The following is a 17,095-nucleotide window of genomic DNA, read 5'->3' on the forward strand; positions in this document are numbered from 1 at the left end:
CATTGTTGTTTGGCAGGTCCGGGCTGGGGATTCGAACCTGCCACCTTAGGTGTACGTGGCTGGCGCCTTAGCCGGTTGAGCTATAGGCGCCGAGCCATTTCTGTGGGTTTTTTTAGACTGTCTCACCCCATCACCTCAGCTAGAGTATGGTGGTGTCATCATAGGTCACTATAACCTCAAACTCCTGGGCTCAGGAGATCCTCCTGCCTCACCCTCCCACGTAGCTGGGACTCTAGGCATGTACCAGCATGCCTGGCTAATTTTTCTATTTTTTATAGAAATGAGGGTCTCACTCTGCTGCTCAGGCTGGTCTTGAACAGCTGGCCTCAAGCAGTCCTCTAGCCTCAGTCTCCCAGAGTGTTAGTATAATAGGCATGAGCCACCATACCCCAATTTAGGTCGTTATGACCAAATCACTTGCAAAACTGGATGACTCTCCTATCTCTCATACTTAAGTATGGCTTTTGGTAGAAAACATGAAATTTGATGTTCTAAATTCTTTTTTTTTTTTTGGCCGGGGCTGGGTTTGAACCCTCCACCTTCAGCATATGGGGCCAGTGCCCTACTCCTTTGAGCCACAGGTACTGCCCAACATTCTAGATTCTTACTTTGTGACATAATTAGTCTCTTAAAGTATTATTCAATTACATTCATTTATTTTAAGGCACACTTTGTCCAGCATTTGCTGAATAAGAATTATTACCATGGGTCTGGTTTGGGGTTTGAATAGGGTGACCAGATTTTAACATTGGTAAAGCTGGACAACATGGCCCGGGGGCAGGGCGGGGCAGGGCGGGGACGGGGCAGGGCAGGGCCTGACAACCATGCAAACTTTGATAAGCAGTTCTCGATAATCACTTCTCAATAATTATTTGTTATTATTACAGCTTAACATTATAAAATTAACAAAAATAATATAAAACTCATATTCTGGCGAAATAGGCACATGGCAGCTGAAAACTGTATATTCCCTTCCTGTTCTCCCGCCTGTTCGTGCATTCTTTCCAAAAATTGGGACTTTTCAAAACATCACTGGACACAGGACAAAGTGTTAAAAAGCAGGACATCTGGTCACCCTGGGTTTGGAGGTTAGGGGATATTTTTGAGACAGTTTCACTCTGGAACCCTGACTAGAATGCTATGACATCATAGGTCACAGCAACCTCAAGTTCTTGGGCTTAAGTGATCCTTTTGCCTCAGTTTTTCTAGTTTTGGTAAAGGTAGGGTCTCATCTTGCTCAGGCTAGTCTCTAACTCCTGAGCTCAAGCAATCTGCCAGCCTCAGCCTCCCAGAGTGCTAGGATTACAAGCATGAGCCACCACACCTGGCCATTTGCTTTTTTGTTGTTGTTGTTGTTGATGTTGTTTTTTGTTTGTTTGTTTGTTTTGAGATAAAGTCTCAAGCTGTTGCCCTGGGTAAAGTGTGATGGCATCATAGCTCACAGCAACCTTGGGCTCAAGGGATCCTCTTGTCTCACCTTGGGCTCAAGGGATCCTCTTGTCTCAGTTTTTCAATTTTTAGTAGAAACAAGGTCTCACTCTGGCTCAGGCTGGACCTTGAACCAGTCTACCCGCCTGGGCCTCCCAGAGTACTGGGATTACAGGTGTGAGCCCAGCCATCCTAAGCCTTTTTCCCAGTTCCCCCTAATGGAACTATTTTGCAGGACTGTAGTAGCATGACCAGGATATTGACACTGACACAGTCAGCTCCATACAGAACGTTAATCACCACAAAGATCCTTCATGTTGCCCTTCTGTGGACACAACTACCCAGCACCCCCCACGCACTACTACTAATCTAGTCTCCATTTCCATAATTTTCAAAAATAAATTACATCAATGTAGTGATACAGTCTGTAATCTTTGGGATTGGCTTTTTTCACTGAGCATAATTCACATAAGTTGTATCAGTAGGTTGTTTCTTCATATAGCTGAGTACTTTTCCATGGTAGGGACTTTCTTTTTTTTTTTTTTTTTTTTTTTTTTTTTTTTGAGACAGAGCCTCAAGCTGTCCCCCTGGGTAGAGTGCCATGGCATTACAGCTCACAGCAACCTCCAACTCCTGGGCTCAAGCGAGTCTCCTGCCTCCGCCTCCCAAGTAGCTAGGACCACAGGCGCCCGCCACAACACCCGGCTATTTTTTGGTTGCAGACATCATTGTTGTTTGGCGGGTCCGGGCTGGGGATTCGAACCCGCCACCTTAGGTGTACGTGGCTGGCGCCCTAGCCGGTTGAGCTATAGGCGCCGAGCCGGTAGGGACTTTCTACAGTGTTTTTGTAACTGTTTAACCCCTAAGGGAAACCTGGGTGGTTTCTAGTTTTTGACTGTTATGAATGAACTTCTGTGGACATCTGCAGTATAGGTTTTGTGTGAACATACGTTTTCATTTTTCTGAGATAAAATTCTAGAAATGCAACTGCTAGATCAAATGGTAGCTGTATATTCCGTTTTTTAAGAAACTGCTGTTTTCTAGAGTGGCTGTACCATCTTGCATTTCCTGTCCCACCCCAGCAGTGTCAGTGATTCAGTTTCTCCACATACTTGCCAACATTTAGTATTGTTCCTTTTTTTAATTTTAGCCATCCTGATTAGGTGATATTATGGTTTTAATTTGCTTTTCCCTAGTGGTTAATGATGTTGCACATCTGTGTAGCCTCTTTGGTAAAATATCTCTTCAAGTTTCTTGTACATTTTCTAATTTGCTTTTTTTTTTTTAACTGTTGAGTCTTGAGAGTTTCTTATATATTCCACAAATTAATCTTTTGTTGAAGGACTAATTTGAAAAGGTTTTCAAATATTTTCTCTTAGTCAAGTGTAAGAACATTTGATGTCAAGTGTAAGAACTCTTTTAGCCCTGGATTTTAAAGAATTTCTTCCATCCCCCCCCCCAAAGTGTTATAGTTGTATGTTTTACATTTATATCCATTATACTTTTTGAGTTAGTTTTTATATAAGGTGTGCGACCCAGGTCAAAGTTCCTTTTATTTTTTTTCCTATGGAAGTCTAGCGGCTCCAGCACCATTTGTTGAAAAGATATTATATTCTTCCTTCACTGAGTTGCTGCTGTGTCTTTGTCAGTCCCAGTGTGCATATTTACATGGGTCTACTTCTGGGTTCTTCATTTTACTCCGTGGATTTGCATGTCTGTTTCTGCCAATTCCATCCGGTCTTGAATGCTGTAGCAATATTCCAAGTTGGGTAAACTGATTGCTTCCCTCTTCGTTATTTTTTAAATTGTTTTGGCTATTCTTGTCCCTCTGACTTTACATACACATTTTAGAATAATTTTGTCTATATCTACAAAAAAAATCTTGCTGGGATCTTGATAGGAATTATTTCAAACATGTATCAATCTGGGGAAAAGTGATATCTTTCCTATGTTGAGTCTTCCTATTCATAAATATAGCATGTCTAGCCATTTATTGAAATCTTTTATTTATTTCATTGAGTTTTTACGAGTCCTGCACCTGTTTTGTGGGTTTATACCTATGTATTTCATTTTTTGAACGATTCTGAATGGCATTGTATTTTTAACATCAGTGTCGTGTGTTCCTTGCTGGTATGTAGAATTACGGTTAATTTTTTTTTGTTTATGTTTATGAACTCGCCAAACTCCTTTATTAATTCTAGGAATTTTAGAGATTCCTCTGGAATCATCCCATCTGCAATCGGGAAAAGTTCGTTTTTTTTCTTTTTCATCTGTATGCCTTTCATTTCCTTTCTTGCTTCATTTCACACTTCTAGTAATGTGTTAAATAGCGCAAACGTCTTTGCCTTATTCTCAGTCTTAGGGAGAAATCATTTACTCTTTCTCAGCATAATGTTAATGTCTTAAGTTTAATGTTAAATATAATGTTAGTTTATGCGGAATGGGCTTTTTACAAATGCTGTTGATGAAAAAAGGAGCAGTCTAGTGATCTGATCGACCTGGCAACATCAGACAGCTTGTCCACTATAAATAGATACAGTGCTTTGCTGGGTCAAGTGTGAGTAATGAAAATCACAGAATTTGGAATCTTTCAGATTTAAATTGTGACTTCCACACCTTCCAGCTAGGCGGCCTGGGGCAAGTTATTTACACCTTCCCAAACCCCATTTTCATTTCCACAAAAAAGAAGGCAGAGCACCAATCCCACTTCCTCACTGCACTGGTGTTGTGAGTGACATTGAGAGTGGAGACTGATGAGTGATGGGGATAATGGGTGAATCGGCTGTTTCCCCACTGGCACTGTGGGAGCTGGAAGATTGCCCTTAGTAAGATTTTCATCCTGCCCGCCCCCAGCACCTTAACGTGTCTCTGTGTATGGAAGTTTTAACCAATTCTGATGCATCATTAGAATTTGCATTTGAGATCTTAAACTAAAAGACCCAGGAAATAGTTGCTGTCTCAAGGACAAACTGTGCTTGCTGGAAGTCGGACTACCTGGATTCATTTCCTGGCTTCTCCACTTGCCATCCCCGTAAATCACAGAGCTCCCTAATTTACCTAAAATGACATCATGTGTTTAAAAAAAAAGCTCAGAGCAATGACCCACCTACTACCGAGGACTGTTAAGAAGACATTTAAATGAGTTAATGTATGTGACGTTTTTGGCAGTGCCTGACACAGTAGCTGTGATGACATGTTAGCTATGATCATTACTGTTGGTGACTGTAAAGGACACATACTTAATTGTGAATCACCTTTCTTAAAAATAAAATTGTTTGCTTTGCAGATTTTTAAAAAAATGGATTTGGCCAACCATGGACTTATTCTCCTGCAACAGTTAAACGCTCAGCGCGAGTTTGGTTTCCTGTGTGACTGCACGGTTGCAATCGGCGATGTGTACTTCAAGGCACACAAATCAGTTCTTGCTTCATTCTCCAATTACTTTAAGATGTTGTTTGTCCATCAGACCAGGTAACTAAAGTGGTTGCTAATAACCTAATGACTGTAGACTTCGTGTCCCTTGCCCTCATCAAGACCGTGGGTCTCTACCTCTCCCTAGGCTCCTAGGTGCCCAGTTCCCTTGTCACCCCCCTTGCCCCCTCCCCTTCTTGGTTACTGGTGCTTTCCGTAGCACCTGAGAATCCAGAGCTGCTAGCTCCACATAGCCCTTCCACCTCCAAATATCCTCACTGGGTGTCACCTGCACAGTCAGGATTGGTAAATAGGGTCATTATAAAGCCAGCCATGCGACCTCAGTGGACCCCTTCTTCTGTAATCTTTTCAGTAGTCCTTACCTAAGCCTTTTCTCTCACTCCTCCAGCCCCAGTCCTCTGAGTATTCTCCACTTTTCAACATTGATTCTTGTCTCCTACTCTAGTGAGAAGCTTGAGGCGTGAATTTGCCTAGTTTGCTTCTTTTCTGTCTTAAAATGCCTCTATTATATCGCAGCTCCGTTTTTTCCTTCTCATCTGCCTTATCTTAGAGAAAAAGGCCTCTCGGACAAACAATCTTCATCCCTCTCTCAGGCTCCCAGATCTTACTCCTCAATGTTTATTCTGTGCTTTCGATTTTACCCTTTTCCTCCAACCTCCACCTCCCCCACCCCCAGCTATGAGGGATCAGGACATCCTTGACATTGATGTTGACTTGAGTTACAGGCCTGCTTCTCCGTCATTCTACTCTAAAAGTCCTTAAAAGGGTAATCAAGGTCCTTGTCTGCTCTGTCTTCATCCCACATTCTTCCTATCGGTCTGCACTGTGGTTTCCACCCGCTCACTCTACCGAAATCCTTTCTCAAAGGTCACCCCTCATCAAAACCACTGCCCCATCTTGGTCTCTGGGCATCCTGTCCTCTGCAGCATTCGCTGCTGTTTTCTTTGCTCTTAAGTGGTTGTCATCTGCATTTTTGTACCCAAATATCGTGTTTCTCAGCCTTCTAGAGTTCTGTCTTGTGCACACTTTTCCTCCATCTTGCTTCTGCTAGAAACTCCACTTTATAGCTCTGGCCTTGACCTTTCTGTCTATAGCTGGCAGGCTGGCTGCTGGGCATTAGGAGTTGAGTCTCTCCTTTTATCTTATTGAGGATGTAAAATTTAGGCATCTTTTCCTAAGGTACTTCCTGACCTGCCTATTAACTTCAAATCTCTTTCAAACTTAAAAATCTCTTTCAAATCACATTTTATCAGTTCCCAAATCACATTTTCTTCAAATCACATTCCTCCTTTCCTTCTCTTTCTCATTTCCATTATCTAATCATTCGTTTCCCACTTCACTGTCAGATTAATATTTCTAAACACTGTTTGGATGGTGTTGTCCCTTTGATCAGAAACCTACTAGATCGAGTTATTCCTTTAACCATAAGCCTAGAGGATGCCCCCTACATATCAAAATAACATAATCTCATGATTCTGTCATTCAAGGCCCGCAGGCTTGAAGCCAGACCTCCTTCCAGCCTCCCCTTGGGCTGGGTCTCTCTGGGACTCCCCTCCACTCATCTTCACCTAATGACCTCCTTTCACGTTTGGGCTCACCTGAACCACACTTTGCTGGTGTTCTACCTGCTCCTGAAGTCCCACATGTCACCTCTTCCACAACCCTCCCCAGTCAAGTGAACCAACATGACAAAAGCGACCTCTGCCTCACTCCCGATCACAGCCGCGTAATTGTGCCCCTTCACGAGAGCTATACATTTTCCCTATGTTGTTTTTATTTGTATGTATACCTCCTACCACATTTGCGAGGTTTTTGAGAGCAGGGACTGGGTTTTACATATCTGTTTGGACACCACACAGATACAGCTGAAGTATTTGCACGTAACACAATAGCCAGTTGAGAACTGTCTGGAGGAGCAGAAGGAACATGCAGACAGTGGAGGAGGGGCTCATCTTGCAGCACTAAGGATTCCCCTGAACTTCATGGTGCTAGAGACTTCCTGCCTCATGAGGGCTTTGTACTTGGTGGTCTCAACACAGTGAATTGAGTCATCTTGAAAAGGAGACAGTTTTAATTTTGAGAAATCAAATAATGCAACAGTAATGTGTTTTAATTAGATGCAAGAAATTTACCTTAAGTATAGGGCAGGAAATAAATGCCTTTCTAACAAGAGAATGTGATGTTTAGGGGATAGAAGTCCCATCATAAGGAATAGTGTGTTAACTGCACCAAAGGTGACACATGCCTAGTGGCCAGCCTTGCCTACTTCCACAGGCAGATTGCAGAATTCTAGCTCATCAGGCAGGGCAAACACGGCACAAACCAGGACACAGTGTAAACAAGAGACTGAGAACTGAGAATACATACAATCAGTGTTTTTTCGTGTTGAACTCAGAGAATGATTTCTGTCTCATGGGTACCACTAGCTGTCTGTGTCTTACATTCAAGTTTAAATCGCAGAGGACTACAGACTTTGAGCTCTCAAAAATAAAACTACCGAGGGGCAGACCTTTCTAAATGCAGCATTCTAACAATGCTAACATTATCTAAAAATCCTTACTTTTAAAGTTCTTCTTTTGTTTTGAGACAGAGTCTCGTTTTGTCTCCCTCGGTAGAATGCTGTGGCATTATATAGTTCACTGCCACTTCAAACCCTTGGGCTCAAGTGATCCTCTTGCCTCAGCCTCCCAAGTAACTGGGACTACAGGCACCTACCACAACACCCAGAATTTTTAGAGATGGGTTTTGCTCTTAAAGTTATTTAAGCCTATTGTTGATTTGAAAATTTTAGTGAAGTAAAAATTGAAAATGGAAATTACTGTGAAAGTTTATACAGAAGGACTTTGAGCTGTACTGAAAGTATACTCATCTTTCTCCTGCATCAAAAGAGTTATGTCAAATAGACATCTACAAATGAAACTACTTACATGTAATTTTGTTGTAGGGAACTTTGTCCTTCCCAAATGACTGGAAAATGACCAAAGTCCAGCCCATAGTGAGCTGAGTGACTTTAGAGGTCAAGCTTCCTGGCAGTAAAGCAGTCCAGGGCAGATATGGCCAAAATGTAGCAGCAGGAACTTCAAACATTCCACCTACTTTTAAAGTGTGTGTGTGTATATGTGTGCACATGTGCTTCTGCCTTAAAAAATTATCTTAATAAATAACTAGGTGTCTGGAGCCCTCCCTGAGCCCTGGGGCCGCCGCTGTACAACCCAGGGGCTGCTACTTTCTGTTTCTAGGCAGGAGGTCACCAGTGTTGCCCTTGGAGTCCCTTGTGGGCCCTTGTGGGCCCAGCTGAAGTGTGGGCTGAGGGTTTTGTCATCAGAGACTGTACATAGTTCTTCCAAATTTGAGAAACTGATAGTTGAATTGTTTATCTAACAACTGAGAAAAAGTTACAACACTTAAACCAAAATTTTTCTGGAAGGGGACTCTGCTGGGTGGTACCTTCCATGGATGCTAAAATACAAAGCGCTCCCGGCTTTGGATCTCTGCCCTTCCACTTTTGAGGAGGAAGGGGAGTTAGCCAAGGGGACCCTACCTGCTCCCTCTCCCTGGAGGAATGTGCCTGATGGGTCTGCAGGTAATTTGCATCTCTGAAGGCCTGTGACTTCCCCACCTCAGGCCTGGGCCTGATCCTGGAAAAGTTCCCCTCAGTCTTGTATTCACGGAGGAGCTGATTGTTTACGTTGGTAAAGTCTCCACCACGTGTAATCCCTGAAGCTTTATTTTAAATATTGAATTTCCCTAGAGCATCTAAATATGGTATAGTATGCAGTTAGTATTGTCGGGACTTATCCTGTGCTTAAAGAGAAGACCACCTGTGTTTGCATTCCCATCTTAAGGGATATAAAAGGACTCCAAATAAAAATATGAATGATCTGTGTGTCTGTTTTTAAAGAAAAGAAAAATAGAGTCACATATACGCTTCCCTTTATACTGTCAGAGAGATGCCAGTTTTTATGCTTGATTTTTACTTTTTGACTTCCATACTTTGTAGTAAAAAAAAATTTTTTTTTTTGAGACAGAGTCTCACTTTGTCACTCTGGGTAGAGTGTGTGGTGTCATATCTTCATAGCAACCTCAAACTCTTGGGCTCAACTGATCCTCTTGCCTCAGCCTCCCAAGTTGTTGGGTCTACAGGCACCTTCCATAACACCCAGCTATTTTTTAGAGACAGGGTCTGACTCTTGCTCAGGCTGGTCTGGAACTCCTAAGCTCACGCAATCCACCCACCTCAGCCTCCCAAAGTGCTAGGATTACAGGTGTGAGCCACCGCTCTTGGCCTGTAGTGAAATATTTTTGAGTGATTATTTTTATGCAGCTTTCTGAAATATGTACACATTGATAGCAATACCGTAACGAAATCTGTTCTACCACAAATTATGATTAAAATCATTTTGATTTTAAATTTAGAAGAGCAGGGTATGATGTTAATGTTTTAGCATATTGAAAATACTTGTTAATAAAATGAACAACATTATTAAAAGAGCCAAAAGAGTTACAGAACTGAAAAGTGGTATGATAAAAAATGGACTGGGCACAATAGCTCACACCTGTGATCCCAACACTTTGCGAGGCCAGCAGAGGAGGGCACCTTGAGGCCAGGAGTTTGAGAGCAGTCTGGGCGACATAGACCTTGTTTCAACAACAAAACATTTTTTTTAATTAAAAATAGTAAAAAAGAAAATTATTATAAATTCTAAAGGCATTCAAGGAAGCTGTTTTTGAAGTTGAAAATGCATTTTCTGTAGAATTTATTCACTCAGTGGTTGATACTATATCTCATGATATATAGGTAAATATCTCATTAATTTCTAATGATGCATAAGAATTTCAGTCATTACTGGTGGTGTGGAAAGAGTTCTTAGGGACCTCTTCATTATTACTGCTTGCTCAGGATGATGTTTCTGAAATGATGCAAACAGTAGAGTCTAAAAGTTAGGAAATCAACAGTCCCATCGTCTACTTCAGGTGCCTCATTTAAGTCACTTAACTTTTGGGGACCTCACTTTCCATGTCTGTCAAATAGGAATAATCAAATCTGCTTTACCTACCACACAGGATTGCTTTAATGCCCTGAAGGATCTTGGTGTGGTGGCTTTGGAATTAGATCTAGGTTCAAAGCTCAGTGCCACCATTTACCAAGTATGTGATACTGAGGAAAGTATTAACCCTCTAGGCCTCAACCCTTCTCTGTAAAATGAGAATTAATGGCAATCAAATGAGAAAGATCAGCCATGCTGATCCTGATGATTACATTTGATAAGGGATTCCTGGAGTTGTATATAAAATGTAATACATAATATTTAATTTGACCAGGCGGTGCCTGTGGCTTAGTGAGTAGGGTGCCGGTCTCATATACCGATTGTGGCAGGTTCAAACCTAGCCCCGGCCAAATTGCAACAAAAAAATAGCCAAGCATTGTGGTGGGCACCTGTAGTCCCAGTGACTCGGGAGGCTGAGCAAGAGAATCAGCTAAGCCCAAGAGCTGGAGGTTGCTGTGAGATGTGATACTACAGCACTCCACCGAGGGTGACAAAGTGAGACTATCTCTTTAAAAAAAAAATTTAATTTGACCTTACCTCACTAGGTGGAGAAAACTGCGTAAGAGCCTACAGGTTTATGATATCATATGTGCTTAACACTAACTTATCTCTTGACTATTCCATCCCATCTCATGAAACTTAGTAATAGTCAGAAATGGGAAATACTCTTGTTTCATTTCCTTTGAAGTATCCATTATTTATTTTCAGGCTTTGTGTTATCATTTGAGATGTCGATTGGCATTTATTTACAGATGTTGTTACCTGTTTCTTTCAGTGAGTGTGTCCGTTTGAAACCAACTGACATACAGCCGGACATTTTCAGCTATCTCTTACATTTGATGTACACTGGGAAGATGGCACCTCAGCTGATCGACCCTGTACGGCTGGAACAAGGGATCAAGTTTCTGCATGCATACCCACTGATCCAGGAAGCCAGCCTCGCCAGCCAGGGAGCCTTTGCTCATCCTGACCAGGTTTTCCCCCTGGCTTCCTCATTGTATGGCATTCAGATTGCAGATCATCAGTTGAGACAAGCCACCAAGATTGCTTCAGCACCTGAAAAACTTGGGCGAGAGCCAAGGCCGCAGCCCACCAGAATGAGCCAGGAACCGGTGCCAGAGGCCTCACAGCTCTCCCAGCTGCCTTCAAATCTGGCCCAGGTGAATCGGACAAACGTGACTCCCTCGGACCCACTGCAGACCTCACTGTCTCCAGAACTGGTTTCCACTCCTGTTCCTCCCCCTCCCTCTGGGGAAGAGACCAATCTGGAGGCCTCTTCCTCTGATGAACAACCTGCATCGCTCACAATAGCCCACGTCAAGCCGAGCATCATGAAGAGGAACGGAAGCTTCCCCAAGTACTACGCTTGCCACCTGTGTGGACGGCGCTTCACCCTCCGGAGTAGCTTGCGTGAACACCTCCAAATTCACACGGGAGTCCCCTTCACATCCAGCCAACAGGGAGAAAGCCGCGTGCCCCTGTCTCTCTGTAGCAACGCAGCTGACCTCGGGAAAGATGCCATGGAAGTGCCTGAAGCGGGGATGATCAGTGACAGCGAGCTGCAGCACATCTCAGATTCTCCAATCATTGATGGACAGCAGCAGTCAGAAACCCCACCCCCCTCCGACATCGCTGACATTGACAACTTGGAGCAGGCGGACCAGGAGAGGGAGGTGAAGAGGCGGAAGTACGAGTGCACAATCTGTGGACGGAAATTCATCCAGAAAAGCCACTGGAGGGAGCACATGTACATTCACACCGGCAAGCCTTTCAAATGCAGCACTTGCGACAAGAGTTTTTGCAGGGCCAACCAGGCTGCCCGCCACGTGTGCCTCAACCAGAGCATCGACACATACACCATGGTGGACAAACAGACTCTGGAGCTCTGCACCTTTGAAGAAGGTAGTCAGATGGACAACATGCTGGTACAAACCAACAAACCCTACAAATGCAACTTGTGTGACAAAACGTTCTCAACTCCCAATGAGGTTGTTAAACATTCATGCCAAAACCAGAACTCGGACGTCTTTGCCCTAGAGGAAGGGCGGTCTATTCTGCTGGGCAGTGGGGACTCGGAAGTAACGGAACCTGACCACCCCGTGTTAGCTTCCATCAAAAAGGAACAGGAAACCGTATTGTTAGACTGAATGTTACTTATCTTTTAAAAAACTGTCATTTTTACTAAGACTATCATCCTTCCCTTCCCCCAATTCAGAACTGTAGTTCTCTGTGGCATGATACAAACAGGTCCCTGTTCCCATCTCCCCTTCGCCTCCTCCCCATCCCAGCCCCACCTCTGTAAAGGCTTTGTGCATTATAAACCTGGAATGTGTCTACTTTAATTCAGGGGATATTGGAAAGATAACGGTCAGTAGTACTTATACACTCAAATAGATTTTGAGAAGTTTTAGATTATTTAAAAGCATACTTGGAACTAATGAAGGGTATATAACAAAACAACTAGAATGCAATTTGGTAAGCTAAAATTATGACTCTCCCTGGGTATTAAGTCTTCCTTCTCAGAAAACTATTGTCAGGAAATACAGCATGCTTCTTAAGAGATACTTCTGGGCTCTGTACTATGCAAAATCTAGAAGGTGTGGGGAAACTTTAAACCCAAAAAAAGTTATTAGTATTTATCTTCCAGGTGTCTTTATTTCAGAATGCATCCTTTGAGATTATGTCCAATTAAGAAAAATCATTAGTTAAGAAATCGACTTTTAACAGAACACAAAAGACAAAAAGTAATAATGTGATGGCAATCTTAATTTGGGGGTCAAAGAAGCTGTGAGTTTGTGTGTTTATAAAAGAAAACGCATGGGTACTTGCTATAAACAGGCGAATTAATGCACATGCCTTATCTAATTGCTGGCTTCTTTCCGTGTGGAACAACAAAAAAATGCTGTATTTTAGTTTCTGACAAATTTGTTGTCTGTTTTAAAAATCAGATTCAAAAGTACTACTCTATAAATTGAGTAGAAAATAACATGCCATTTTTTAGCAGGTGACAGTGGTAACTCACTTTTGTGCCATCCGGCTGCTTTTTGAAATCAGCATATGTACCAGAGGGAAAGGATGAAAGAATGTGCATTTTACATAGGAACGTTGTGAGCAGAAGGTGTAGTAAGTAACTTTAATAACTTAAAAAGTCAACATTAATACTTTACTGGCAATGTTAATTGAAGCATCAAAAATGGCAAAAGGAAATCAGGATAAAAATCTAATTGCTATTTGGGAAAAAACTTGATTTTGATGTTTATTCTCTATTTTTTCTTATTTTTTTAATGCCTGAAATGTTCTCCATTGGCCTGAATGCAGTCCATTAATCTTCCCTTAAGCCAATAAAAGGATGGTCTCAAAGGACAGAATAGGAGCCAGAAATAAGGACTGAAGGGGAAAGGGAAGGGGAAAATAGTTAATAGCTATACTCTATGTACATGTTAAAAACTGAGTATCCCATCATTCTACTTCATGTATAGCTGAGTTCTCAGATTTGTAAGTTTTTATACATCCTTTCATTGAATAAATGTTTAATTAAATGAGCATGTGATTTGATCTCTGTGTACTGCCCAGAGAATACAGGAAAGGGATGTGTAGGAACCCTGTGCGAGGATTCATTCTCTCACTCTATCTTGTCCTCTCTGCGGGACTTCGGGCAGTTCCCTAAAGTGAGTGGCGCGTTCCACATTTGTAAAATGAAGAAAGATGTTGATAACCGCATTGGGTCATAAGATTGTGAGAATTGATCTCACCAGGAATGGGTATAGAGATCACCTTACCTAACTTTCTTTTACAAGGAAGAAAAAGGAGGCCAGGGGATGTTTGCCTAAAAAATGATACAAATTCAAAGCGCAATGTAAACATTTAATTGATTATTAAATATTGAGCGTTTTCTACTTTCTAACGAAAACCATATTCTGTCTCATTGTAAATGAGAGGCTCGTGGCAAGTTGGTGTTTCTTAATGCCTGTGAAAGGGTAAGTCAGGCTTTGCCTCTGCAGCCCTCCAAGCCACTCCATGCAGCCTTGAAGGGACAGCCTTGAATGCAGCCAGAGGGGTGGGCGCCTGCAGCCCCAGCTACTTGGGAGGCTAAGGCCAGAGAATCGCTTAAGCCCAAGAGTTTGAGGTTGCTGTGAGCCGTGATGCCACAGCACTCTTACCGAGGGTGACATACTGACATACTGAGACACTATCTCCAAAAAAAAAAAGCTTTGGAAATTTCAGTTGATGGTGATGTAAATATGTTAATCTTCAGACTTTGAGCTGTCATTCTTCTGGTTCTAACCTTTATTAACACCACTGGTGCTATTTTTCTTTTCATAGGGAGAATAACAAAAAGTGGCTCACAGGCCTGGCACAGTAACTCACACCTATAATCCCAGCACTTTGGGAGGCAGAGGCAGGAAGACTGCCTAAGCCCAAGAGTTCAAGACCAGCCTGGACAACATAGTAAGACTCTGTCTCTAAAAAAAAAAAAAAAAAAACTGAAAAATTAGCCAGGTGTGGTGGGAAGTACCCATAGTCCTCACCACTAGTAATTAAGCAGAGCCTAGGAGTTTAGTTTATAGATAGCTACGACCACACCACCACATTCCAGCCTGGGTGACAGAGCAAGACCTCGTCTCTAAAAAATTAAAAATGGTATAAATAATTAAAAGTGGCTCACTCATCAGATGTTGCTAAGAAATAGATTTTCTAAACTGCCATAGAATTTTGCCATAGAAAATACAGCTTTAGTGGAAAGAAAGCATTGCCATTAAAAGGTAGCTGTGGATAATGGTGTAAGAATGGAGGGCAGACCCCAACCTTTGCTGTTAATTTGCTTCTGAAGATTTACCTTGCAAGAAGAAGAAAGAGCTAAGGCATCCAAAAATGAATCCTTCTGTTCAAAATTTAAAGCCTTAAAACACAGTACATGGCTGCATTTAGGAAGATACAGGCACTTAGGATTCTTGAGGAGGTCAGTACCTCCAGCAACTTAGCCAGAGATTATGATGGGGCCCGTAGTATAGTAGTTATGGTGCCAGCCGCATACACCGAGGCTGGTGGGTTCAAAACCGACCCGGGCCAGCTAAACGACGACAACTGCAACAAAAAATAGCCGGCCTTGTGGCAGGCGCCTGTAGTCCCAGCTACTTGGAAGGCTGAGGCAAGAAACTCTTGGAATCACTTAATTCCAAGAGTTTAAGGTTGCTGTGAGCTGTGACACCATAGCACTCTACCAAGGGTGACATAGTGAGATTGTCTCAAAAAAATAAATAAATATGATGGGGCAGGGGACACGCTCTTCACTATTCACGAGGTGTGAATTCTGAGACAAAATATGCAGGTGGAAGGTCGGCACCTGTAGCTCAACCAGTTAAGGCACCAGTCACATACACCAAAGCTCGGGTGGGTTCGAATCCAGCCCAGGCCTGCCAAACAACATCAACTACAACCAAAAAATAGCTGGGCATTGTGGTGGGTGCCTGCAGTCCCAGCTACTCGGGAGGCTGAGGCAAGAGAATTGCTTGAGCCCAGGAGTTGGAGGGTGCGGTGAGCGGTGATGCCACTGCACTCTACCCAGGGTGATAGCTTGTGGATCTGTCTCAAAAAAAAAAAAAAATTGTAGGTGGTGTAGTTTACTGTAATGAAATGTACCCAAGTTGCCATTTGCGTTTTTATGACAATTTACAGAACTCTCCAAATATTTAAATGGCACTTTCCTTTCAGTCCTCTATTTAGGTCTAGAACAAAGGACTCTTGTCTGTCATTTTCTTTTTTTTTTTTTTTTGAGACAGAGCCTCAAGCTGTCCCCCTGGGTAGAGTGCCATGGCATTACAGCTCACAGCAACCTCCAACTCCTGGGCTCAAGCGAGTCTCCTGCCTCCGCCTCCCAAGTAGCTGGGACCACAGGCGCCCGCCACAACGCCTGGCTATTTTTTGGTTGCAGCCGTCATTGTTGTTTGGCGGGTCCGGGCTGGGGATTCGAACCCGCCACCTTAGGTGTACGTGGCTGGCGCCTTAGCCGGTTGAGCTATAGGCGCCGAGCCTGTCTGTCATTTTCAAACGGAAAAGATTCAGGCCTAGAAACCTTTACACACAAGTAAAAAGCTAAGATACGAATCAATTAACTGCCTTTTCTAGAACTAGCTCCTTACAACTGTAATTAGATCAGCTATTAGCAAATCTCTAAAGATGAAGATTAGACTGTGGCCATTGTTAGTGTGAAGAAAATGGACCAGGGTGAGATGATATTCTTTGGTTTCATTCTCCTCAGGCAGATCAAAATATTTTTGAAACGTGAAAAACTGTTATTAAATTCACAAATCAAACTTGTGTTCTCTGGGCAACGTACAACACCTGCCCCACTCAAATTCTCTGGTTTAGGGGAAGACGGACCCTTGTGAAGAACACATGGTCAGCTGAAAGGCTGCACCGCAGATCCTGCCCTGGGTGTCCCCCTACTGGGCACTTTGATTTACTCCTCCTGACAATCCTGTCAAACATGTTTCTGGTTTCTGTATGTAAGAAAACTGAGACCAGAGAGGTGAGTAACTTTTCTGAGATAACGTAGCCTAATGTAAACGTTCAGGATTCAACCCCCATGTGGCTCATTCAAAAAGCAATGCTCCTTCTACCTACTCCTGATTGTATTAACACCCAACACAGGATACTTGACTACCAGCTGGCAACTGGTAAGTTTTGTGCAATTGACAAGCTTTCCATGCAGCAAAAAAGCAAGCACAGGGGCAAAAAAGGTAAGACCTGGCTTTTCTTGCTCACCTGGCCTACTATTTTGTGTTTGGCTCTAAACCTAAGTCTGTCCAAATTAAATCACAAACAAAAAGATAACATTTTCCCAAATATGCAAGCATTTCTATGAGATTAGAAACAATTAGGGTGAAGAGGGAAGGAAAACCTTATTTACTTATTAACCTCTTTCTTCTAATAGGCAATTCCTTTACAGCTTATTTGTCTATCTACTTATTTATCTTTACATATTTACTTAGAAACACGGTCTCACTTTGTCCTCAAGCACTCCTGCCTCAGCCTCCCCAGTAGCTGGGACTACAAGCAGGTGCCACTATGCTCTACAAGATGCCTGTTCTGTTTAGATAATCAGAAAAACGGGATGATTTCTAAGCTATAGCAGAGTTTTTTTAAAAAACTGATTATTGGCTCGGCGCCTGTGGCTCAAGCGGCTA

General features: G+C 42.6%; 1 protein-coding gene across 2 annotated transcripts in view; it reads left to right on the forward strand.

The window, feature by feature from the left end:
* Nucleotides 1-13,451, forward strand: part of ZBTB2 (zinc finger and BTB domain containing 2) — a 28,697-nt gene extending 15,246 nt beyond the window's left edge. Inside the window, exons 2-3 of one of the 2 annotated variants that reach the window (XM_003797874.1) lie at nt 4,715-4,899; nt 10,684-13,451. In XM_003797874.1, the coding sequence (XP_003797922.1) occupies nt 4,727-4,899; nt 10,684-12,055 (1,545 nt within the window). In that variant the 5' untranslated portion in view covers nt 4,715-4,726 and the 3' untranslated portion in view covers nt 12,056-13,451. Of the gene's footprint in view, nt 1-4,623; nt 4,900-10,683 lie in introns of those variants that run through there. The other variant, XM_023517943.1, reaches the window with a different exon arrangement.
* The last annotated feature ends 3,644 nt before the right edge of the window (nt 13,452-17,095 follow it).

Source organism: Otolemur garnettii, unplaced genomic scaffold (genome assembly GCF_000181295.1).
Source record: "Otolemur garnettii isolate 467f Iridium unplaced genomic scaffold, OtoGar3 scaffold00126, whole genome shotgun sequence".
Taxonomy (NCBI): domain Eukaryota; kingdom Metazoa; phylum Chordata; class Mammalia; order Primates; family Galagidae; genus Otolemur; species Otolemur garnettii.